This window comes from Morus notabilis, unplaced genomic scaffold (assembly GCF_000414095.1).
Source record: "Morus notabilis unplaced genomic scaffold, ASM41409v2 Scaffold1460, whole genome shotgun sequence".
NCBI lineage: Eukaryota > Viridiplantae > Streptophyta > Magnoliopsida > Rosales > Moraceae > Morus > Morus notabilis.
In genome coordinates, this window is record NW_010362372.1 from 381,792 (window position 1) to 409,282 (window position 27,491).

The window sequence follows — 27,491 nt, forward strand, 5'->3', positions numbered from 1 at the left end:
TCTTTCCCTCATTTCTGGTAGAGATGTGATACTCATGGGTATGTCCCAATATTGTACAATTGCCTGGCAAACCCCCAAGTATAAAGCTCCATGTTGTGCAGACGAACAAAGCATCTGCAGAACTTTTGGAATGTCCTTCCTATTGTAATACCTGAGACATGGTTCTTCGTTGACCAAAGCCTTGAGCCTGAAATAATTGTCAGGAGATTATGCAGTGGAGATAAAAGGGCTAAACAAGATTTAAAATAAATAAACTACTGAGCAACACGAGAAGACAGAACGCAAGAAAGAGCAAAGACTAAGATGAGGAATAAAAATAAAAAATAAAGAGTCGTGATGGTGTTATAAATAAACCAGCAGTGCACAAATTAAAGCACTAATCATAAATTCAGCAATAATGAAATGAAATGCCAGAAGGGCGTAAAACAAAGATTGTAGAAACATACACCAATAAGTGGTTGCAAGTACCCAAGAAGACTTGCCCATATGAATCAATCCCAAATATTTCAGCGCCTTTAAGGGACGTTCCAATTCTAATGGTTGGCCCTATCTTGTTCACTGTGCACTCTGGACAATACCATGATCCTTCTGGTATAGACAATTTCATCACACCTATGCATCTAGTGTGGTATGCCGATGGGCACCCGTCACAACAAAGTAAGGTACCATCCATGCCACAAAGTCGACATTCATCACTATTTCGATCAACGTCCGCATTAGCAGCATCCACATCACCTTTAGTACTCTTGGAACCGCGAAAATTTGAGTTACTTGATGAATTTATCATATGGTTTTCTCCAATAATTCCAATAGCTTCTCTGTTCTTGCAGGCAGAAGTTTTCGAATATCTGGGATGGACCCTTCTGGGTCCATTTTCAGGAGGATTTATGTCATCTGCATCACAATCTACCCCAACTTCTGATTCCTCGCGCGCATCAATCTCAGCTCTTAGCTCTGCAGAATCTAGGATATCATCACATAAAACTTGCAGAATAATTAGCTTCCTACCCACAGGTAAAGAATAATACTCCCTTCCCAAAACTTCATCATAAAACCCCTTCCACTCTGGTTCCTTTGTGTATCCCATAATTGTCAAGTATTGAACCAAGTAAACAGGCCAAGTCAACGTGTCCAGCAAGTACCAGTCAATACACCTGTCAATAAGTTTCAAAATAACCTTTAAATTTATTTGGAAAAGTTTACTAATATAGCAACCTAACCAAATTAAACACAGCATAAAATGAGGGTGATGTAATAAATGACAAAATGGAGAGAATGGTAATGAACATCTAATGATCTAATAGCTCGCTTTCATTTAATATATGATGGTGATCCAATAACCGGAAAAAAACAAATCCACTGACACAAGCATTGCTGGGTTTGTCATGTTCATCCTACAGCAGAATTTTAGTATTTGTTTTTACACAACTATGAAAGACATCTCACTAGATGAGAACTTGAAAGAAAAAATAAACCTAACACAGCCAAGTATGTTTTTCGGTTTTTGATGTCTCTTGTCTTCAAAGAGATGACATAACACACCAGGAAAAGAAAAGGGTATTTACAAATTATAGAGGAACCTAGATATAAGTACCTCACGCATTTTGATGCAAGCTCCAAGCCTTCGGCAGAGAGTGTCTCAAGATGACGCCTCAAGGCACGCATAACAACAAGATGGATGGCATCCAACAATGTGTTAGGAACACGACAATTAAGCGACCCCACAAAATCATCCAAAGTAAACGGACTTAAGAACAAAGAGATGCTAAACGATCGCAAGAAACCATAAACCGAAAAAAGATGTGACACATACTGCTCCGGCACACCAATGGATCCAGAAGAAGGTGGCAGTTCCGGCGGAGGAACAGCAGGTGCCTCGTCTGCAAAACCCAAATCCCTATCCCTACCACATTCAGAAGAATCACTTGACGAATCAGAATCACCGTCAACTTCTCCCTCATCATTTTGAGCAACTGATCCATCATGCAACTCATTCGACGTGGATGGTTCAACCTTATCGGCCCCCTTTGTTGATTCCACACCGCGGCCGTTTGAACCATCTATGGAATTCCCACCATTTTTCAACACCAACGCGTCAAGTTTCTTCCTTCTGACGCTCAAATCCTTGTTGAAATCTTTAGCGTCCAAGAGACTTCCGCGAATCTCACGGCTCTCCAAATCCTCAAAGTCGCCATCTTCGTAATTCACTCTGTACAAACCATCTGCATAATACACAACTTTCCCGAGAAAAACTCCACTTCCACCAAACTCTTTCAGCAGATATCGGCCCAGCAACACAATCGGCTTCATCCCGGTGACCTGTTTCTTGCTTTCTGGGCCCACTTTTCCATCACCAGCAACATTTTCATCTTCATCCTCTCTCCTCCGTTTCCTCGGCCGACCCCTTTTCCGAGCAACCGGAGCCTCCATTCACCAAATCCAATCGGGTCCTAACCCTAAATTCCCTTCGAAACAACAATCCCCAACAGAACTTTCTATAACAAAAAGCTAAATGAAAACTATCCGATACTTCATTGGTAGTTCTGCAACAAACAAACAAAAAAATCTAGGGTTTCTGAGTGAATCCTACAAAAGGGCAACAAGAAAATTGGCAAAGACTATGAAAATTTATCGCTTTTCCCAATCAACCAAAAAAAAAAGCAATTACTAAATCCTGGAGTGTTTTGTCCGAGAATACGGGAACTGAGGAATGGGGATAGAGAGAGGAAAAATGAACAAGCAGAGAGAAAAATATGGTACCTTTATTAGATTTCAATTACCGCCATTGGAGGACGCGTCTTCGGCTTCCAGGGCAGAACAGTGAGGACGACGAGAAAGCCCTAGAGGAAGAGAGAGAATGAGAGAGAGAGAGAGAGAGAGAGAGAGACGAAAGTGAGAACCACGGCCCCTCTCCACACTCTTCTCACCGAGTTAAATTGGTCTCGTACTCTCGTTCAGTTTTTTACGACTCGAAATTTAACTCGTCCGAGTTTGCGTTCAACCCGTCCGATTTAATCATGAACTCGCTTTTTTTTTAACTCTCAATTAAAAAAAAATAAAAACAAAAAAAAAGGTAGCGAACTTGCTTTCTAAATTCGTAAATTAACCAGGGAAACATTTTGGCAAAAATATATTATTGGAAATGATAACGTGGGCGCACCCCCATATTAGGCCTGCGAGCCCCGTTCCTTTGACCATTAAACTAAAGATTCAAAGTTCGTTTGGTACGAGAATTTAAAATATGATGATGTTAATTATGATTCTGAAATTATAATTAAAATTCATTATTTTAAGTTCAAATCATGATTCTAAAACCATGATTTAAAATCAGGGATTTGAATCACCTTAAATAAGAGGCAGGGTTTAGAATCATGAGTGATTCTGGTTTAAAACATCACATCAGATTTTGAATCATGATTCTGAATCATCCAAACTAAATACTGATTCAGAATCACTGTAAACAAACATTGATTCTCAACCAGGATCCAGAATCATGATTTTGGATCCATCTACCAAACGAACCCTGAGGCCTCATTCATTTCACTAATTCGAAGTTTCAGTTCTAGGTTTCTACAGTTAAAAGCTCTCAAAAAATATCACATCTAATTTTTTTCTACTACAGTTAAAAGCTTTCAAAAAATGCCATGTCTTAGCTCGAATTGAAAACTCAAATCCCCGAAGCGAACGAGGCCTAAATGTTCCCATTAATTTTTCTTAGACAAATACTTAAATGCACATTCTTTTCACACCTCGAATCACAACCCAAACTTTATTACAACAATATTTTTTTCATAAAAATTTAAGTTTAACTTTTTAATATTGAGTCTTCTCTCATATAAAATGCACTTTTAAACTCAAATTTTCAACTCAAGTTTAAAAAAAAAATGCCTAAACTTTCATGGTAGTTTATCAAAATGCCATATTTTATTCTTTGTTTTCAAGAATGCCAATATATTGTCACTGGATCATGATGTATCTTTAAATAAATAACGTATTTTTATTGAAATAAGATACTATAAATTTTTATAAGTAATTTTTAATTTTAAAATAAAAGTTCCTTTACAAAACACTCTATTCTAACATCTATTGTGCTTAGCCTCCAAGCTACCATTTCTCACCTAAAAAATGCTTTAAATTCTCTTAAAATTTGTTTTGCATCATATCTCTACATGTTATTCTTTCTCTCTTTCTTTCTTTGTTTCTTTCTTCTTCTTTTTTTCTTTTGTAGAAATTACCCATGATCATCTTCATTTGTATCTCAGGCCCTTAACATTCACTTTCATAGGTATGGTAAACATAACATAAAATATATTGTTTTGACCTAAGGGTTTATAACCCGTTTGGTTCATAGATTAGAATCATGAGATTATAACCATTTTCGATTTACGTGTATTTTTTGTGAGAGAAAATATTGTAGCGAACCATGAACCATGGTTCGAATCAGAGAACGAATCCTCCAACCAAACGGGCATATGAAATTTAGCACAACGATATCATATAAAGGGTTTAAGAAGAATAAATAGATAAAGGAACAAATTGTTTAAAAAGTTCTTGTAGAAAAACAAAAATATAGGTATGAACTAAAAAACCAAATCTGAATTTTTTTTTTTCATCTTTAGATTTTTTTTTACTATTTTTTATCTATTTTAAAACACTTATTGTGTGCTATATTTTTTCTGAAAATAAACATTTTATTAACAAGTGAGTTAAAAGTGTATATTTTAAAAAATTAGGGTTGTTAAGCTTTTAAAAGTGAATGTGGATTAAAGTAAGATAAGAGGATATTCTCATCAACCGTTGACAGAAAATGATGCCAAATAGCAAATGCATGACCATTTTTCAACAAGTAAAATTTAAATTATTTAAACGGATGTCTTTCAACTTTAGAGTTGCCTTCATTTTGTCATTTAAACTTTAAAAGTCTACACTGTACTACTTTAAACTTTGAATTTCTCCCACTTCACTCTTTATGTTTTATTTTCTGTCAAAACCAAATAAAAAATAGCACGCGTGCTTACATGAGAGTTTTAGGATGGTAAAATTGTAGTTAAATTTTTTATTATTCGCATCCATACCCTTTAAATTTTAGGGTTGTCTCAACTTTGCCTCTTAAAGTTTAAAAGTACCCATCTTACTACCTTAAATTTTGAATTTCACTTTGCCCCATTTACTTCAATACAATTAGTATTCGCACACTCATTTACATAGCAATCTGATCACTCAATACGATTTTTCAGTAATACAACTTCTTTTATTTGATTTTCTAAACACATATTGATGACTTTTTTATCATTTTTTTTATTTTAACTGATTTTTTTACTAGGGAGATTGGCTTATGTCAAATAAGAGTTTGATGGATTTGGATTAAGCCCGCAATTTGTTAACAAAATGGATAAAATTGTGACTTAATTTCAACGATTTTAGCATAATTACTCCCTGAATTTTTCGTGATTTAGTAAATTACCTCTAAAATTTTTAATTTTGACAATTAACCCCTTGAGTTAGTAAAATTATTACAATGTGCCTCATTTTACTAATTTTTTTTAAAAAAATTTAATTAGATTTAAGGGATTAAAAGTTGATAAATTGAAAGATTTGTGTTACATTTAATTTGGGATGTTGAAATTTTTCATCGAACATGTTTTTTCGACACTAATTTAACACAATCATTGTCAAAAAAATGTTATATTGCAACAATTGTATAAGTTGAGAGGACAAGTTACTAAAATTAAAAGTTTAATAGGCAAGTTGCTAAAACCATACAAATTCAAGGGTAAATGTGTAAAATACCCTAATTTTAATTGCAATGTAAGTTGCAATCAATGATGAAAATGTCAATATCCAATAAAATATTGGTACCTATATTTTATGAAAATATTAATATCTATGGGAAATGACTAAAATATGCAAATTTATCTTAAAACACTTTATTTTTAAATGAGATTTAAACAACCTCAAATACTTTACATAAATTAAATAAAATTTCAAATAAAAAAAATACTGACTGTATGATATATATGCATGGTAAGAAATGATCATAGTACAATAAATGTCGAGCATATGCTTACAAATTAATTAAAATAATTAAAAACCAACCTAAGGCAACTACCTTGCATCCAGAGTTTCATACAAGCTTAAAAAATATCAATATTAAAAGGAGCTTTTATAAGGTTTGAAGGTATTAAAAAATTGAAATACTTTCTCAGTTTAGATAATATTAATACAAACACATGGAATTTGAATAGTTTTTTTTATGTAATTTTAGAAGACTAATTTTTAAAAAGTAATAAAAAAACATGAATTTAACTACATTAAAAAGTAAATTTAAAATACATGAATTCTACATTCAAAACTAAATTAAAAATAAAAATGATAAATATAGAGTACAAATATTTTGTTGACATTTCCACAAAAATTTCATGATAATTTGTCATTTCACCACTTTTTAAGTGGTAAAAATTCAAACTTTAGGGTAGTATGGTATCAACTTTAAAGTTCATGTGGTAAAATGGAGGCAACGCTACCGTTCAACTTGACATGTGTACAAACAATTTAAAATTTAATTACGATTTTACCCTTTTAAACTCTTAAGCGAGCACACGTGCTATTTTTTATTTAGTTTTAATGGAAAATGAATTGAGAGGAAGAAATGAGAGAAGTTTAAAATTTAGAGTAGTACGATGGGAAATTTTAAAATTTAAGAGAAAAAATGGAAATAACCCCAAAGTTCATGAACTGCCCCTAAAATAAATTTTATTTTGCACGAATAATTGGTAAATTCAATTCCTATAATAAACTTTAGTTATCTTTTCAAGTTTAAATAAAAATTTAATATATCAAATTACTTCAAAGGATAAAATATATTAAAAAGTCAAAGGTCAAACCAATACTACAAAAAGACTTATATGGATGTCCCCACACGATCAGATCCACCCTATTAAAATACGCAAGGCCAAAGGCATCTAATAAGACATAAAATTTTACTTTAGAAAAAAAGAGTATTTAAAAAAAAAAAAAAGGCAACGCACAAAAGAATATTTATTTCCAAATCCAATGCGGGCAGTGAACGGAACCAACTCAAAGTAATAACGAGTCAACTCGTGGACTCGCCCGATTCGAGAGTTTATGAGAAAAGCAAAGCAAAAAGGGGCAGATCATTGACCGCGAGAATTCCATTTAGCTCCATTAAAAGACAAAAAAAGTAATTATAGGAAGGAAAAACAAAGTTGGCGGGAACCATTTCAATCTTTTGGTGGAACCACCCGCCAAAATTCTTGAAGTTTTGAAATAATAAACGGCAATAGGAAAAAAGAAACGTATTTATCAATTTTTTTTTTCTCAAAAACAAAACTATATATTCTTTTTACCTAAATAGATTTCCAAAGGGTTTACGCTTTTAGATTATGTCATATTATGCTCTTAATTCCCTAAATTTGTTTTCTATTTAGATTAATTCGTTGTTGGTTTGTGAAAATCGAACGTTTTTTCAGAATTTGAGGTTTGTTTAAGAATATTTAGGGTCTGTTCGGTTCGTTAATTCGAGTTTTTAATTCGAGTTGAGATGTGATGTTGTGTAAGAACTTTTTACTGAGCAAAAAAGTTAGATGTGACTGTTTCTGAGAGCTTTTTACTGTAGCAAAACTCGAATCAGCGAAAATAACGGATCCTTAGGTTCTTTGAATATTTTAAAAATAAATTTTAACTTAATAACTTATTAATTAATTAATTATAAGTGTGAAATGCCATTTTTATGTTTTAAAAATAACTTCGGGTATCAAGAAGATATTTTAAAAAATTAGAATATCATTTTATTAGAATCTTTTTAGTATCTTCATAAAAATCACAAAAAAAAAAACACATGATACTAATATAAAAAACGAAAGAACAAGCAAGGTGTCGCACATAGTTATTTAAAAGCTATTATAGATTCTTATATGGGTAAAAATTAGATTCTTATATAAGCACAATATCTAAAAGTACAAATTAGATTCTTATATGAGTGCCCACAAATATTCTTTAAAGTTTACTCTCAATCTCAATTTAATCTCTCATTTTTAAAATGTTATATAATTGATTATTAAACTTTTATTATGTTTCAATTTTAATCATTCCGTTAGCCAAACTTTAAATACTTACGGAATATGTGGAATCTAAAAACTAAAATTAGAAAAATCTAAACAGTCTAAAATTAGAAACCACGCTTTTAGCACTCCAAAGCACTGCTTAATTACATTTCTCAAAGAGTGAGAAAAGATCAATCATGACATGCAAATCCAATATATACAAGAATAATTACATTTCTCAATGAGAGTAAGAAAAGATAAATTATGACATGCAAATCCAATATTATAAAAAAATAAAACTTTCTGTGCAATACCCTTCTAAACGATAATTTTGTACTTTCAAAATTTGTTGTGATATTTTTTTCTCCTCTAATTTGTCCTATACAATTATTTTTTCTTTAAATATGTCCTTATCTAAATATTTCTGTGATGTTTCTTTAAAATAATACAACCATGATAAATATTTCGGGCCCGTTTAGTTCGCTGATTCGAGTTGAGATGCGGCTTTATGTGAGAATTTTTTATTGTAGCAAAAAAAGTAAATGTGACTGTTTTTTATAGCTTTTTACTGTAGCAAAACTCAAATTCTAAACTCAAATCGGTGAAATGAACGAGACCTAAGTTTTAAGAGTAAAATGGCACGTTGTAAAGACATAATTATGTTTTTTTTTTTAACTTGAGGTAGGAGATTCAAACTCTTTACCTTATGGTGGAGTTAAATGTGAAATTATTGGAGTTAAGTGTGAAATTACTATTAAGTTGTTAGTAACCACCGTACTTTCTTTGAAAAAAACCTTCTTTTTAGCTCTTAATTAGGATTAGGACACGTAAGGTGTTAGCGAATATCTGATAAATTCTCTCCATTGTTTTGCGCATAAGTTGGGATCGACATTTTTTTTCTTATTTATTGTAAAATAGACATATATGTAATTAACTCTTAAAAATTTGCACAGCTAGAGCCCAAATGTTCTGCACAACTAGAGCAGACGAAGCGAAGCTATTAGATTTATTTTCAACGTTGGATACGTGAAATACAAAACCATTCAAAAATAATTACAAAATTTTGGAAAAAAAGTTATTGCATTGGGACAATCAATTGTTATAATCAGAACAATCAACAAGTGGAGATAAAAGCCTCGTTTATTTCACTAATTCGAGTTGAGATGTGATTTTATGTGAGAAATTTTTACTGTAGCAAAAAAGTTAGATGTGACTGTTTATGAGAACTTGTTACTGTAACAAAACTCAAATTCTAAACTCAAATTAGCGAAACGAACGAGACCAAAAGGAGAATAATAAAGAGATGGAGATAAAATAGAATATGAGATTATAATAATGAAATTATAACAATTTTCGATTTGCATATATTTTTTATGAGAGAAAACACTATAATAAATTATGAATCATGATTCGAATCAGGTACGAATTTCCTTACCAAAAAGTTGCACGAACAACACCAACAAGAAAAAGTATACTTGATGTTATCATCACTATGAGTAAAGTTCTCATATTATTGTCCATTTGACTGTTTATTTCCACGGCTATTCTTGTAGGCATTTTCTAGTTTATAAAGGAACCCAGCTTCTATTATGCATGGAATTTTAAAGGGAAAAAAAATATTGATGTTACTAATAAGAATGTATTTATAATTTATTTTAATCAGTGCATATTTAAATAAAGACTTTGAATTGTTGCGTGGTGTCTTTTCAGATGATATATCTGCCGTGTGTAAAATTATTCTTGTTTTTGTTTTTCATGTTTTTTGAGAAATAAAAAATAAAAATGATTCCAAAACGGTGTTTGACACAATTAAAGATAAAAAACATAAATGAAAATGACTGTTTAGTTTAGTGTAAAATGAGAGAAAAATGAAAAATGATTTTTAGTCATTTTTCATTTTTTATTTTTGTTTTCTCCTCTATCGAGCAAAGAGATAGATATTAATAGATTTTTTTATATTGAAAACAATCTCTTGATAAAACTACTAAACACATTTTCAAAAATGATTTATGTATGAGATTAAAAACGTTTTCATTTCTATTTTTTATAAAAAAATAAAATCATTTTAGAACGAGTTCTAAACACGCTCATCATCATTTGAATAAAAATTTTGAACAAGCACAGTGTCTTTCGAGTTCATCCAAAATACACACACACGTATATATGTATATATACATACATATATGTGTATATATATATAAATATATATCTCGAGCGAGGGCGACCGTAGGACATATGAAAAGGTACCCTGTTTGTATTGCATGTGTCTCTTACTCTGATCTTATACGTACAATTGTTATGGTTTGTTTGGAACTCATCTTTTATTTTTTATTTTTACTTGTGGGCTCAATAAAGATCAATAATGGCTCTCGACACACTGCAAAATGTCTTTCATCAAATTCATTAATGTGGCTCCTCATAATTGCAAACAGCTCTTTAACTAGTTTGATAAGATTTATCTAATTACGTGGGATAATCTTTTCACCCTTAATTCACCTGGCATTTATTATTCTTCTTCTTCTTTATTGATGAAACACCTGGTCTTTGGTGTTGCTCCTCCTCTGCTATCAATATTAGAAACTAAAACAACTAGGTTGTGTTTGGAGTTGTTTTTGTTTTTTTACGTTTTTTGAGAAAAAAATGAAAACGGAAGAGAAACGGTGTTTTGCATAATTAAAGACAAAAAACAGAAATGAAAACGATTTTTTTGTTTAGTGTAAAATGAGAGAGAAATGAAAAACGACTTTTAGTTGTTTTTCATTTTTTATTTCTATTTTATCCTCTCTCGACCAGAGAGGGACATTAATGAAATTTTTTAGACTGAAAATAATCTTTTGATAAAACTACTAAACATATTTTTAAAAATGATTTCTGTCTAAGATTGAAAATGTTTTCATTTCCATTTTTATACAAAAAATAAATTTATTTTATGATGAATTCCAAACGCACTCCTAATATTTTAAGGTGAGACTTGCATGGGATACTCAATTAGGCCTAAAATTTAAAGAATGTTTATTCTCTCAACGCCGGCCTCATGTTGAAAAGTGTAAACAAAAGCACTCTAACGGAAAATGAAAAAAGATTAGCACAACTTACCCAATTCTATTATTGTAACTCGTATTTATATGGATCCTATTTATAGTGCTCATCGCCAATAAATTCTAAGATGTAGGCATAATGTTAAACCACGTTAATCTCTATGTTCGTTTTTTTTTCTTTTACTTCTTTAATTTTTAATATGGTATCACAGTGATTCAATACTCAAACGATTCCTTTGATCATCCATGGTTGACGCTACCAAACAAACAAATGCAACCAAACTATTTTGAATAAGCAACTAAAAGGTCTATCTTCATAAATCTTCAATGAATCAAAAGTATATGAGTACTCTTACACATTTAAATTAACCCCCTTAGCAAAAAAAAAAAAAAAAAAAAAAAACCATTTAAAATAACCCCCCTAAAAAAAAAAAAAAAAAAAAAAAAAAAACCATTTAAAATAACTCGCTACCATTTAATTAAACAGTTTACATTAACAATAATAGAGAGACAATTTTTAAGGCAAAAATAACTCGTTAAGTTTATGCTTCATTCATTTCACCGATTTGAGTTTTCAATTTTAGGTTTCTACAGTTAAAAGCTCTCATAAAATATCACATTTAACTTTTTTTATTACAGTTAAAAACTCTTATAAAATATCACATCTCAATTTAAATTAAAAACTGAAATCCGCAAAGCGAACGAGAATTTAGAGTTCATAAATTTAGGGTGCATTTAGTTCATAGATTAGAATCATGTGATTAGAACAATTTTTTATTTATGAGTATTTTTTATGAGAGAAAATACTGTAACGAATCACGAACCATAATTCGAATCAGAGAACGAATCCATCTACCAAACATCACTTTATTTTGAGAAACGTATATATAAAATAATAAAAGGGTATAGGTGGGTATTTTGAAATTAATCCCTTCGTTTGAGTGCGTGCGCGCATAGACGTCACGTGCACGAAAGATGGCGGGAAAGAGGTCACGTGCCCTCTCACACCTCCAATTATCTCCCCAAACAATTTCACACACATTTCCTTCAATAGTTCAATTCATCATCCCCCGCCATTTTCACAACCTCAGAAAACTCCATCCACCGCCAATTCCTTGAGAACAGAATTCCTTTTGCAAAACACAAAATCGGCCTTTTATTACTAAAGCCTCTATCTTCTTCTATCTTCTCTCCTCACCCGGGGTCTCACACTCCCTCCTGTCCTTCTCACTTCCTGTTCGGACACGTGCAATTGGGAAAGCGTTAGGGTTAGGGTTTGATGGGCAACAAGGTTACCGACGAGCTTGTATCGACCGTCCGATCAATCGTCGGCTCCGATTACTCCGACATGGACTTAATCAGAGCTCTTCACGTGGCCAACAACGACCCCACGGCCGCCATCAACGTACTCTTCGACACGCCCGGTTTCAGGTACAAGCCAATTCTAGAGCATCAGAAGAATCCCGACCTCTCACGTCGGAATTCGATCCCCAAGGCTCAACCGATTCTTGCCAATTCTAAGGAAAATGGCGGCGGTGGCGACGGGAATCGCTCGTCGAGGACCGAAAGCAATGCCGGCGATTTTTGTCGGAGTAAATCCGGAAATGGACTTGCTGAAGACGTCGAGAGTTCGGTCGGGGAGAAATGGTGGCTCGTGGGCCGCGGAGAGGTGGCGGGGCTGTCGACGTGCAAAGGAAGGAGAGTGAAGCCGGGTGATGAAGTCGCTTTCACGTTCCCTTCCAAGGTTGCTTCTAGTTTGCCGTCGCCGGGCAAGGTTTTTGGGAGAGGTCGGCAGGCCGCGGCTTGTTCGGAGATCGTGAGGTTCTCGACGAGAGATTCAGGAGAGGTATTTGGTTGATAATAATGCGAATTTTAGTTATTTTATTTTATTTTATTTTTGTGTGTGTTGCGTTTGATTGTATCATGGGGATTTGGCAGATTGGTAGAATACCTAATGAATGGGCTCGGTGTCTTTTGCCTCTTGTGAGGGATAAGAAGATTAGAGTTGAGGGATTTTTCAAATATGCTCCTGAAGTATTGAGTATTATGGACACCATTCATTTGTCACTAAGGTATTCTTGTTGTGAATATTTACTTCTCAAGAAGATTACTCTATGTTGTATCATATGATTGGTCATTTGTGGTTACACGCTTAGCCTAGCAGTAAATCCGCGCTCTTGTCTCCAATGTTGAGGTCTGGAGTTCAAAAGAAAAAAATAAAATTGATTGGTCGTATGATTGATGTGCTATTGTGAGGTTTTGAATCGACGTGTGCCAATAATGTGTAACTGTATTTTGTTTTCTGGCCATAATGTGATGTATATGACAGCTTATAGCTCTAAATATTGCCTTTGATTCAGTGTATACATAAATAGTTCTATGTTCCACAAGCAACACGACACGTCGCTTAAGGCGGCCAGCAGTTCCACAGAGGAATCAGTTGTTCATCCTCTCCCAACATTGTTTCACTTGCTGGGTCTCACTCCATTCAAGAAGGTAATCATTCTGCATAACATGCAGACCATTTCTTAAAAATTCGTTGCTCTGGCTATATGAATAAATCTTGTTTTAGTGCATGGAAATTTGAGCTTGGCCATACTGTGGAGTTGCTTCTTTCGCACATATTGATCATTTCATTTTTTTTTAATAGGCAGTACTCACTCCTGGGGACTTATGCTCGAGAAAGCGCCCTTTAGACTCGAAGGTACAGAACTGTTGCAGTATTTTTCAGAACAGTTACAATATTTTTCACCGGTCATGTTCATAATGGAAGCTAGATTGTAATATTTACTTGAACAGGGCAGTTCTGGTCTTCATGGCTCAACTTTACATGTGAACAAGTTGAAGACTACTTCTAAAAGTGAAAATGAAGTTGCAAATGAGGAGCCCATTTCGGATGCTGATCTAGAAAACATTGTTGGTGTTGGAGACAACTCTGAGTTAGAGGTATGGCGTTTTAGTGAGTATCTTATGCATTTGTGGAGTTACCTCTTCCTATTGCTTCTAAATTTCCTTGAAATAGTTGGTTTTTAGGAAATGGAGCCCCCTGGTACACTTCACTGTGAACTTCGCCCTTACCAAAAGCAGGCTCTTTACTGGATGACCCAACGGGAAAAAGGACAATGTATGGATAGGGCAGCGACAACCCTTCACCCCTGTTGGGAGGCATATAATCTTGCAGACAAGTATGGTGGTTCTTACTTTTTGTTTTCCTTGTTTCTTTTTCTTTTAAATTTTTGCGTATCTTCCAAAATTTGATATTTACAAGCGTCTTTGTGAATATAGCAGGGGGCTCATTCTGTATTTGAATGCATTTTCTGGTGATGCTACCACTGAATTTCCAAGCACTCTTCAAATGGCTAGAGGAGGAGTACGTCTTATGGCATGCTTTTGAAAGAAATAATAATTACAATTATTATCTTAACTCATTTACAGTGCACTGACTTGTAAGACATTTGAAGATTCTAGCAGATGCAATGGGCCTGGGAAAGACAATCATGACCATATCGCTCCTTCTTGCCCCTTCAGAGAGAAATGATTCATCTGTTGGTCAACTTACAAGCCAGTCCTCTGGTGAAGGTAGTGAAGTTAGCGGCAGTGTTTCAGACAACTCACTCAACCTCCAAAAAAAGACAATAAAATTTTCAGGTTTTGATAAGTTTATGAAGCAAAAGACTAGACTTATGGATGGTGGCAGTTTGATTGTATGTCCTATGACTCTGTTAGGCCAGTGGAAGGTACTCTTGCCATTTTGGTTATTGCAAATTGTTATTCTACATGGGGTAACACTGCAACAATTTATTTTGAAGTCCTCTTATTAGTATCTGAAACATCAATGCAATTTTGTCTGTTCCTTCATCTGAGAATTCTGAACATCTAAGTTTGTTGTCAGGCAGAGATTGAAACTCATGTACAACCAGGAACTTTATCTCTTTATGTTCATTATGGTCAAAGTAGACCAAAGGATGCCAAAATTTTAGCTCAAAGTGATATTGTAATAACAACATATGGCGTGTTAGCCTCAGAATTTTCCACAGAGGTAATGTCATTATTTATTTATTTACTTTTTGAACTGGATAGTGTTGTTATTTAAATGTTATCACTTATAGATTTAGCACAGAAGACAAAATATTATACTTTTTCCTCTCTGTAGAATGCTGAGGATAATGGTGGCCTTTACTCGGTTCGGTGGTTTAGAGTGGTTCTTGATGAGGCACATACAATAAAATCCTCCAAAAGTCAAATTTCTATGGCTGCTGCTGCTTTATTTGCTTGTCGTCGTTGGTGTCTTACAGGAACCCCTATCCAGGTGAAGTTTCAGTGGAAAGTAATGGAATTGTTGGTTTAAGATATTAAGAAAGTACCTGTGAAAAGTCACTTTATTCTTATTTTTTATTCTCTGGAATAAAATAGGCTATCAAGAAAGTACTTGAAGTACTTCCATTGCTTCTCATAGGCTATTAAATCTTGAACTTTGACTGTTGATACACATGTGGTAGTAGATACTATATACCAAATTCGAGTCATTTGGTGCTTCTTTGATTTCCTGACGTTGCTTTGTGGTCACAGAACAATCTGGAAGATCTATACAGTCTTCTTCGGTTTTTGAGAGTGGAACCTTGGGGTAACTGGGCATGGTAAGTTATTTAGTATTTGACTTTGTGTCAAAAGCCCAGGAATTGGACATATGCTGTTCATATTGATGCATATTATTGTTTAACGTAGGTGGAATAAACTCATTCAAAAACCTTTCGAAGAGGGTGATGAAAGGGGGCTGAAGTTAGTTCAATCTATCTTAAAGCCAATCATGTTAAGGAGAACAAAGTTCAGCACAGATCGTGAGGGCAGGCAAGTCACTAGCTGGGAATAGGTCATTCGGTTCAGCGTTTTATGGTAGTGTTAGCTTCTAAAGGTTTTCTCTTTGTTGCAGACCAATTATAGTCCTTCCACCAGCTGATGTTCAGGTGATTTACTGTGACCTCACAGAAGCAGAAAAAGACTTCTATGAGGCCCTCTTTAAAAAATCCAAGGTATATTCTTATGTGTTAGATTCAGCTTGTCAGAAAAAAGATATAGTATTGTGTTATCGTACTTTTACTTGTATAAGGCTTCTTGGTCTATATGTCATGGTTAATATATGTTTTTGAACCATTTAGGTTAAGTTTGATCAGTTTGTTGAGCAAGGACGTGTTCTTCATAATTATGCTTCCATATTGGAGTTGCTTTTACGTCTTCGCCAATGTTGTGATCATCCATTTCTTGTGATGAGGTGTTTATCCCTTCTCCCCCTTCCTCAGATTCGAGGTCTTTATTTATTTATTTATGCTATATTATCATATCTCCCTTTAGTGTATCACTCTGTTTAGCGACACAGACACCAGGAAGAGATTAATTTTACGTGTGAATGAAGATGTAGAGCAGATATACGTTTATCATAGATGATAACTACTCTTCATTACAAAGTTTGGCCCTCAACAAAATGTTGATGAAGTTTTGGCCCGTTTGGTTCATAGGTCTAAACAGAAAAGTTTGAACAGAAATTTAAATTTTGTGAGAGAAAACACTGTAGCAAAAAGGTTTGAACTATTCGAACCTATGAAACAAACAGGGTGACAATTGCATCTACTCTTGCAATTGATTCAATTTTGCTATTTGATAATCATTTTGTTCGCTGACATCTTAAGAGAAAACACCTTTTATTTGTTTATTTGTTTTATTATTAAGTTGGATGCAATATATTCATAAAGTTTTGTTTATTATGAGTTAGCTGTTTTATAAATTGGTATCATGTGATATTCTATACAATCATGTGGTGTGATTTATTACAATTGTGTTTGGTGACGGACTGCTTGGATTTTTCCAGTCGAGGTGATACACAACAATATTCTGATTTGAATAAGTTAGCGAGACGTTTCCTTAAAGGCAGTCAGAATTCCATGGAGGGGGAAGTCAAAGATCTGCCTTCAAAGGCTTATATCCAAGAGGTTGTGGAGGAGCTTCGTAATGGGGAAGATGGAGAATGCCCAATATGTCTTGAAGCATTTGAAGATGCAGTGTTGACACCTTGTGCTCACCGCCTATGCCGTGAATGTCTCTTGGCAAGTTGGCGAAATGCTACTTCTGGGTTATGTCCTGTTTGTAGGTACTTAAGCAACATTTTTCTTTCAGTATGGATTTTGCTTTTAGTTCATCTTACAGTCCTAAGTTTATTTCATGTTACTTTTGTTCTTGTATTTGAAATTTATTATTCTACAGGTCTCGGATCTAAACTTTTACTTCTTTTGCAGGAAGTTCATCAGTAGGCAAGATCTTATTACAGCCCCAACTGAAAGTCGGTTCCAAGTTGACATTGATAAAAACTGGGTGGAATCAACCAAAGTTGCAGTTTTGTTACGTGAGCTTGAAATGCTTCGTATCTCAGGCTCCAAGAGCATTGTCTTCAGCCAATGGACCGCCTTTCTGGACATCTTGGAAATTCCTTTGTCTCGGTAAAAATCGTTCTCCGTTAAATATTTTTGATAAGGATTCAAATCAATTACAAGGAGAAGAGGATGAGGCATCCTCAAAAAATGAAATAAAACGAATATGATGAGTGATCATGTATACCAATGAGGCTAGTATATCTATTTCAACCTTTCTGCGTCCTCTATTTGGTCCTTTGTATTTTAGTTATCATTTTCCATAAAATTTCCATGTGTAATAATCAAATGAACTCAATAAATTTACTGCTTTCCTTCTTTCCAGAAGTAGTATTCCATTTGTTCGGCTTGATGGGACTCTGAGTCAACAGCAACGCGAAAAAGTGTTAAGGCAGTTTTCAGAAGATAGCAACATCCTGGTTTGTAACTTTTGGATCCCATACAATTAAATGTAATATACTTTGCAGCTTGGATTCATTGGTGGTTTGACTGTCATTGCATCAGGTATTGCTGATGTCATTAAAGGCTGGAGGAGTTGGAATAAATCTGACGGCAGCTTCTAATGCCTTTGTTTTGGTATGTTTAATGTTTAAACATTTAACATTAAATTTTGGTATGGGCTTATGATTGCCTGGCTCCATTTAATACTGCGGAACGCGTAGTTGATATGTCTTTTACTTGGGTGCTTACCTCTTGGGTTTTTTCAACTCTAGAAGTTATCATAGAGTTTGGGTAAGATTAAAGTGGAGAGTCTATGCCTTGGTAATATAAAAGTCAGCATATGCTGTTACTAGAAGATCTTTTTTGCTGGGAGTCTCTCTCTTTTGTATTCCTGTTGTTGCTAATGAAAACTGCGTCATAGTGAATTTCTGTACTTAATTAAAGCAGAGGGGGTAGATCATGTTCTGCCACTTTCGTTGGAGTAAAAAAAAAAAAATCGGTCTGCCTTTTGCAGTATGATGGAATTACGTTTGTGGTCCTTATTTACAGGCAATGGTAACACATTTAAAGCATATCCGCCTCTGTTTTGATTAACCTTATTCCTGGGTCCCTTTTCTTCTCTTATCTCTTTTTTCATATTCATTGTTCTATTTTCAACTCTAACCTGCTTTGAGCAAGTTGCTTTCCCCACTCTTTTTCTGGGTGGTTGTTGATTTTTGGCCATTGGCGATTGCATCCATGCGTTTTTAGGATCCGTGGTGGAATCCAGCTGTTGAGGAACAAGCTGTTATGCGAATCCATCGCATTGGACAAACAAAAAGCGTGATGATCAAAAGGTTTATTGTGAAGGTACAATTTCAATCCCTCACTTGGAAGTGTATAGATACCTTATCGCCACATCTTTTCGTCATCTGTGTTTCCTTTGTTGTCACAAGTAGTATAGACTATAGAAGAAATATCAAATGAGATATAGTGACAAGGGTTCTGGTTTTGATAATTTGAGAATTTGATCTGGACTGTGTTTAATCAAATTGGAAGAACAATTGACTCCTTTCTAGTTTCCAAGCTCCAAATAAGCATATCTAAACCTCAACTGTTTAGAATGTCATGGTTACTTAATTTTGGATTCTAACAAATATGAATGCCAACTTTAATTGGTCTGAGTGTAGTTACCCCGAAGGGGTAGCTTCAGTGGCTAAGAACCTCGTCTTACAAGTGGGAGGTCTTGGGTTCGATTCCCCTTGGGGTACCTCCCTCTATTTGTCCCAGTGTGTTCACATAGGAGGGTCTACACACACCCTTAGGGATTAGCCAGGTCCTCAAAGAGGCTAGGACACCCTAAGTTATCAAAAAAAAAAAAAAAAAAGGTCTCACTGTAGTTGCTTTCGTATTCTCGGATGGCAGGGTACAGTCGAGGAAAGAATGGAAGCAGTTCAAGCACGTAAACAACGGCTAATTTCTGGTGCGTTGACTGATCAAGAAGTTAGAAGTTCTCGCATAGAGGAACTAAAGATGTTTTTTGCTTAGATCTCCGAGTAAATGGACTTTCGTCGCGATACACGGCACATATACTTAAACCTTAAGAGCTCTGGTGTTGAAATATTCATAGGCAAGCAAATTTAGACAAGATCGTTATCATTCTCACCAGTCACCAGATGCCAGGTATAAAAGTATTGTGGCTATTTACATTCTGCGAAGAAACCAGAATTTCCGGTTAAGCAGATGAGAAGCTAGCAGATTTGGTTTGAATAGGTTAACCAAATTTTGCTTGGAATTTAATAGCAAGAGATGTCTAGTCTTAGGACTGATGCTGATGTATATATTAATGGCAGAAATGTCTGGTGTGTGGAAATTGAAACACATTCAAATTCAATTGTAATTTTATCTTACAAGAAACTTTTGCCATACTGCTTTGTACTGATAACCGTATGTACTCTCGAGTTCACAAAAATGTACCTTTGAGCTATAATATATCGTATTAAAAACCATTTTATTCACTTTATTATTGTTTTAAAGTTTTGATCCGTAACCACAAGATTGATGATGAACCTTTTCAATTAATTAAATACAGGTAATTACATAATTGTCACGCGGTCATTTAAAAATTTCACAAAAACAATCAAGTGTAAAATGTTTCAGTTTTCATTAGTTTTCAACGGTGGCTTGTGGAGAATATTTTACACCTTACACGATTGTTTCTAGTAAAAAAAAAAAAAAAAAAAAAAAAAGAGGAAGTTATCATACAATAAACACATTATTATCCATTCTAATTTTGAAAAATCTATGATGTTTAATCCAAATTAATCATCACAATCCTAAAAATTCAGAGACTACTAGCACTGAAAAAGCAAACTTATAAGTCAAACATCAGGTGGCAATGAATAAAGCACATTACTGCCCAACTATGCGTAAAAAAAGCCTCGTTTATTTTACCGATTTGAGTTTAGAATTCGAGTTTTGTTACAGTAAAAAGTTTTCAAAAACAGTCACATCTAATTTTTTTTACTACAGTTAAAAATTCTTATATAAAATCACATCTCAACTCGAATTAAAAGCTCGAATAAGTGAACGATAAATAACTGTGTACAAAAGTATTATAAGAAACTAATGCAGTCTATATTGGGATGCAACTTGGAATTACAATATACCATTATTGTAAGGAATCAGGTTTCCTTAAGTAAGATAGCTAGTATCTAGTTAGGTCGTCAAGTAAATTTCCTTACTTAACCTAATTTAATCCAGGAGACCCGTTTAGTTCGCTGATTCGAGTTTTTAATTCGAGTTGAGATGTGATATTATGTGAGAGTTTTTTACTGTAGTAAAAAAGTTAGATGTGACTGTTTTTGAGTGCTTTTTACTGTAGTAAAACTCGAATCGGTGAAATGAACGGAACTAAAATTTGATTAACTTTAGCTTAATCATTGGGTCCGTAGCTAGTTACCTGCTATGATTTACTTGATTGATTATTATTTTTCTGATTTCGCCTATGAGTATGACAAAAGGTCTTTCTCATTTGCACGCGTTTCCCTGCATCACAAATTTTAATACCGGATTGTTTTAACTTTGCTGATCATAGTAATATATAGGCAAACAGTTCGACAAATATAACTTCCACATGCAATATTATTCGTGCGTGTAATTTTTTTTAGTCTTTCATGTGTTGGACTATATTTATTAAATTTTACGCTAAAACAAAAACTGAGTGTTACACATGTAAAAATGATGTTACACGATCATATGAAAAGAGTTACACATGCCTGACTGATTCTGGTTCGGGTGTCAGAGGTGAGACAATTCCACCTAAACAATGATGATGGACTCGAGACAATTCTTATATATATTATATATGGTAAATGTGTGTATATTAACACCTTACCTGTAAATATGAGTTTGTGTTTCATGAACTTGGCACAATCTAAACTACAGCCATGGAGGACTGAATCTTGTTCGCACTGAAGGCATACCAATTCACAGGCCTGAAAACAATTGGCCAGTTCCATCTACTGATGAGAATATCTACAGAGGCAATCTGTTATGCATTCATCATAGCGTTGAAAAAGACTTTCCCATGATCATCATGTAAAATGTGATGATCAAAATAAATATCATCATGGGCAAAAGCATAAACGATTACAAACATAATCATCATCACCGCACTCGTCAATTCTAATATTATTGCTGGTCTCATCTAGCTAGTAACCTTTAACTGATCTTTCTCTTCTCTTTAAATTTTTTTTTTCTTCCTCCAACTTAATTTAATACAATGCTACTTTATACTCATTCACACATGCAGGTAGATAGGTAGTGCCCCTTTGCCTCAACTTAATTGAATTATGCACTTTTTTTAAACCCTTTTAACTTAATTGGCCACAAGCAAAATTATTAGGGTATTTCTTTTTCGTTGAAAATTTGGGCCCGTTTAATTCTTTCATTCGAGTTGAGATGTGACTTTATGTGAGAGTTTTTTACTATAGCAAAAAGTTAGACGTGACTGTTTCTAAGAATTTTTTACTGTAGCAAAATTTAAATTTTAAACTCAAATCGGTAAAATGAACGGGGCATAAAAATTGCCTCTTTGCCTTATCTAAGTTTTGTTTTTTCCTAGTATTTACCTCGTCTAAGTTGAAAAATAAAGGGAAATAATAGGAAATATGCCACTATGTAAAGCTTAAGAAAGTATATAGGCCAACTTTTAGTTATATAAATTAATATGTCATAACTTGTCAAGTTATGGTTCATAATCAGATAAGTTATGGATAAACTTGTCAAGTTATGGTTCATAGTCAGACAAGTTATGGATACAAATCGGGAATAACTTGTCAAGTTATGGTTCATAACCAGACAAGTTATGGACGAAAATAATAATTTAGCCTATTTATTAACTTATATAAACTATTGACCTATTAATTTTAATTGATCTCAAATTTTGACATATTTTCATCTTTCTCCCTAAAATAAATCCCATGTACGTTTTTATTAATGGTAATGTATGCCCTCCAAAGTGCTTGAAAAGCAAAACCCATACGTGGCGATTATATATGTCATGCGTAATACTTTCATGCATCATGGTTGTTATATGATGGTGATTTCTTTTTTCCTTAAAAAAAAATTTTATTGCGTCTACATTTCAAGCAAAAAATATATGCCGCTTGTAGTTTGCAAATTACAATACTCATGTTATGTTTGGCACAAAAATGTATCATAATGTTATGTCAAGATATTATTCCATTTTTGCTATAATGCATATATATATATTAAAATAATGATGGCTGATATTTCATTCAATTAAAACAAATATTGTTGTTATAAATCCTATAGAAATATCAAGATCAATATAACAGCTAATTTATTGTAATAAACAAAATAATCGTATTATTAATTTTACTAAAAATATGATTTTTTTTTAGTAAAATTAGATTTTTTGTGCATTCTTTTCTACTGAGATGCATGACGCATTCATTTCGCCGATTCGAGTTTAGAATTCGAGTTTTGCTACAGTAAAAAGTTCTCAGAAACAGTAACATATAACTTTTTTGTTACAGTAAAAAACTCTCACATAATGTCACATCTCAATTCGAATTAAAAACTTAAATCAGTGAACTAAACGGTTCTGAGAACCTAATAATAATAATAAATAAAGCTACACAAAAAACATATCTTCGGTTCTTTCACAACGCCCTCTACTTCATTGTAGGTTCTTCTGATCGCTTAGCTAATGAACCTATAATTAATATCCATTTTTGCCTACCTAAAATATTCCAGATTTGGCCAATTGAATTCAACTTGATCCATGACAAGATCCGCAACAATATTCTTTAGGACTCAGATAATATCAATTTTTTTGTCACTCTTTTTATCACTTTTTATCTTTATTATTTGACATATAAACTTCATTATCTCATTTTTTATTTAAATAATAATATATCATGTTAATATAATTTACGTTAAAAAGAGATTAAAAGAGTGATAAAAATAATAACTATAACATTTCTCGTTAAATCTTGTAAACAGGTAGATGCCTTGTCCCGTATTTTAATGTAAATTTGCAATTATGAGATACCTTGATTTCTCTGATTTTAGTTCAGATTAATCTGACATTTAAACCCAATAAGCAGAGATTATATTATCGAAGCCAATCTTCAAGATATTCTGATTACTCACAAAATCAGTAAGATTATTCCTATTAGCAATTAAAGTAAAAACGTAATTATCTGAATAATAATAAAATTCGTCAAATAACAATGGGAGTAGAACTAGATTGTGTACTGTTTCTTACAATAAATGCCAACAGAGTTAGGAATAAACTCCTAACAGGGTACCTTGTTAAACAGAGTCTGTGATGGGATACTTGGTTATATATATTTGGAATTACATATTATATATGTAAAGATGCCACAACAATCTCTTATTAGATGTAGTTGGTTTATTTTACCGATTAAATTTTAATTTTAATAAATAATTAAATTTAATTTTTTTTATTATAATTAAAAATTTTCACATAAAATTATATTTTAATATAAATTAAAATTTAAATCGATAAATTAAACAAAACCATGTATTGCCGGGACTATTATATGGATAATTGTTCGGAGGGGTTAAAATAACTTTTTATGGCGGGTTTGTCTTAAAAGTGATCACATGTTTTTTGCTAATGAGATTAGATATTTAATTGTTCAAGAAAAAAAATTAGATATTAAATTAGCTGGCAACTCAACTGGTTCATTAGCGGAGTCAAGATTTATTAATAGGGAGTCAAATTTTTTTTATTAAAATTCTACTAATATGTACATGTATATAACAGTTTTTGTCTATATATGTAACACATGATTAGGCCAATAAAACATAAAAAATTATTAATTTAAGAGAGATTAATTTTAATTTATAACTATTTTAAAATTAAAACCACTATATTAAAAAATAAAAAGATAAAAAAAGGCGCCCGCCGTTCTGTCTCCGTCATTGTCCACTAGTGTCGTTGTCTTATAAATTTCTGGCGATTTTAATTTGATATGACTGATATGAAACACCAATATTTTAAATTATTTTATTTATCTTACTGGTAATTTAGTAGTGTATTGCTAATTGATGGAATGACTTTGATTTAAATTAGGCCAAAACTCTGTATAAAGAGTGTTTTGTAATATAAATTGTTGGACCATAAATCTCGTATTATTAATTCAGTATTACCAACGTTAACTTTAGTACCACATAACTGTGATCACCAGACCTTATATATATGATCTCATACAGTGACGACTTAATCTTTCACTTTAATATAGGTATACATTAAATTTTTTTAATAAATTATCTTAATGAAGACATATAAAAAATATATTTATTTTAATAAGGACTATATTATTTTAACGAGAGATTAAGTGTAAAATTTTAAAATTTTTAAAAATAATATATTTTTAAAAAATATTTGAGTGAGAGCGGCTGTCTCCGTTCATTTTCAAGTGGCTCAGTCACTAATTCCGTACATTATATACACCACAGTCTTAACTCCAGCGACCATATAAAACAACAAATATAACATATTTCATATCAACTCATAATTTTGTAGTGTAACACAGTAATACTGAAATAAAATTACATGTAATATAATGGTAGATTGTATTTAATTCGTGGAGAATTTACATTTGGGAAAAAAAATGAATGTTTAATAAACGCACAAATAATATTATATAGACTAATTAAAAAAATATTATATTTGTCCGATCAGTACAGCGGCTGGACCTGGACTGAAGATATTTTCTTACGTTAGACTTTTATAACAATTTATATCATGTGTAGCAGCATCACGTGGATAGTACTGTCGTTTTCTTGCTTTAAAGTGACATGAAATTGAAACTTGTCGTGGAGTAGCATTTTGGCTATTGCCATTTTTGAAATAATCTATGAATTAACTTTTATGGTCCTACAATTGATAATTCTCATTTTGCTGTTTTTCGGGTTTTATCCATAGGCCGTAACCGTTTCATCCGAAATCGTTTTCAATCGTAGTTTTTTTACTATGTATAATTTTCTCTCAAACTGTTCATTGAAAAATTGCCAAATTTTAACATTAAATTAAGCATGTCGACGTCTACAACATAACAGTGAAACGATGAGGTGAAAAATAGAAACAAAACACATGTCATAAACCCATAAATTGGGTAATTTTGATGCCTCATTTATTTCACCGATTTAAATTTTTAATTATGATTTTGTTTCAGTTAAAAGTTCTCATAAAAGTCACATTTAATTTTTTTTATTATAATTAAAAATTCTCACATAAAGTCACATTTTAACTCAAATTAAAAATTCAAATCGATGAACTGATGAGAGTTTAGACTTTGCATTTACTTATCTTCCTCACTTTTACCTTTCATGTGGTATATGGAGACTTATTATAAACGTCTCTAACACCAGTGTCAGAAGCATATACTATTAGGTGTCTGATTAGATACTCGCTTTACCGATTCAAAATCAATTATATGTGGATAGAGGGGAAAGAAAGAGTGATGGAAATATATCAAGTATCTGAGTAGTGTCATCTTCTTTTTTCAGTAGTTGCCTTTATTTAAAAAGCTCATTCAGTTCATGATTCGAATTTTTAATTTGAGTTAAGATATAATTTTATGTGAGAATTTTTAATTGTAGTAAAAAAATTAGATATAATTATTTATTAAAATTTTTAATTATAACAAAACTGAAATTAAAAATTCAAATTGATAAAATAAATGAGATTTAAAAAAAAAATATATATATATCAAGTATCTGGGCAGTGTCATCTTCTTTTTTCGGTAGTTGCCTTTATTTAAAAAGCCTCCAATAGTCATCGGAATCTCATTAAATTAGGAATCTAACGATTACCCAACCGGGTCAAACCCGCTATGAGCGACTAATTGCGCCACAGTTGACCCAAAGTCCATCAATAAAATATCTACGGGAAAAGGAGGGAAATAAGCCAACACGTTTATTAATTTTTGTCCATGCAGATTGTTTTAGTTCATTCATGTATGCCTCTTTAGTTCTATCCTTGAAGATAATATTATACATTAGTAAAAATTAAGGATCCGTTTAATTCGCTAATTCGAGTTGAGATGTGATTTTATGTGATAATTTTTTACTGTAATAAACAAGTTAAATGTGACTGTTTTTAAAAATTTTTTACTATAATAAAATTTGAATCGATGAAATGAATAAGACCTAAGTATTTTAAAGTAAATGTTATACATATTTAAGTTAGTAAAAATTAAGTAGTTTCTTTTATAGCGCTGAAAATGAATAATTAAAAATTTTTTATTTTGATTTTTAAGCTCTCATATCAATATAAAAACTATTTATTTTATATATATATATTTTTAATTTAATGAAATTTAATAGTACAAGAATTAACACCTCTTTAAAAATAAAGGCTTCATTTTCTTTAGCATAATGTCGGGACAAGGCAGAGAACGGTCCATATTTGAATAAAGTAGGAAAAGATGGAACATCTTCTCGATGAAACATGCCAAATCAATTAAAAAAAAAAAATGCCAAATGTACTTGTACGTGGCATGCCGCGATTGGCAAGAAGATTCAATCATTTGCATAAAGGTTGTCCAATTATTTGCATGGCCAGCTAAGTAGTGGAGTACGATCAGTCAAAATTCGGGGCATGAAAAGAAATCAACTTTTCTCAAAAGCAACGCAAGTTTTTCCACAAGACTAGAGAATAATGACACTAGCTATTTTTTATTCAACACGAGTATGTTTGGTAGAAAAAAAAAAGTAAAAGGAAGGAAGAAAGTGGAGATATTTTGAGAGGAAAAATAAAAATGTAGGTTGTTTGGTAAGAAAAAAAAGAGAAAGAAAGAGAAAATAGAGTAAAAAATAATATATGTGGGTCTTATTATTTTTTTTTCTTTTCACAAGTGGGCAGAAAATGTGATGAAAAATAAGGATAACTCATTAAAGTGAGTAAAGTTACTAAATTACCTTTTTTTTCATCAACATCCAAGTAAAAAATTTAAGAGTATAAAAGTAATTTACGAGTAAGATTTTTT

General features: G+C 32.6%; 2 protein-coding genes across 2 annotated transcripts in view; one reads left to right on the plus strand and one right to left on the minus strand.

Annotated features, from left to right (window-relative positions):
• Positions 1-2,850, minus strand: part of LOC21397254 (DDT domain-containing protein PTM) — a 9,896-nt gene extending 7,046 nt beyond the window's left edge. The window contains exons 1-4 of the mRNA XM_024168035.1: positions 2,761-2,850; positions 1,595-2,543; positions 447-1,154; positions 8-187 (exon numbers count right to left, since the gene is read on the minus strand). Coding sequence (XP_024023803.1) covers positions 8-187; positions 447-1,154; positions 1,595-2,430 — 1,724 coding nt within the window. The 5' untranslated portion in view covers positions 2,431-2,543; positions 2,761-2,850. The remainder of the gene's footprint in view (positions 1-7; positions 188-446; positions 1,155-1,594; positions 2,544-2,760) is intronic.
• Positions 2,851-12,189: 9,339 nt separating this feature from the next.
• Positions 12,190-19,941, plus strand: LOC21397255 (DNA repair protein RAD5A). Its single transcript, XM_024168021.1, has 20 exons — positions 12,190-12,947; positions 13,040-13,173; positions 13,462-13,597; positions 13,752-13,805; positions 13,901-14,047; positions 14,135-14,286; positions 14,387-14,471; positions 14,563-14,838; positions 14,994-15,140; positions 15,255-15,410; positions 15,671-15,738; positions 15,827-15,949; positions 16,032-16,131; positions 16,258-16,370; positions 16,965-17,243; positions 17,389-17,589; positions 17,846-17,939; positions 18,025-18,096; positions 18,712-18,810; positions 19,366-19,941. Exons 1-20 carry the CDS (start codon positions 12,381-12,383, stop codon positions 19,486-19,488), a joined length of 3,126 nt encoding a protein of 1,041 aa, XP_024023789.1. The 5' UTR covers positions 12,190-12,380; the 3' UTR covers positions 19,489-19,941.
• The last annotated feature ends 7,550 nt before the right edge of the window (positions 19,942-27,491 follow it).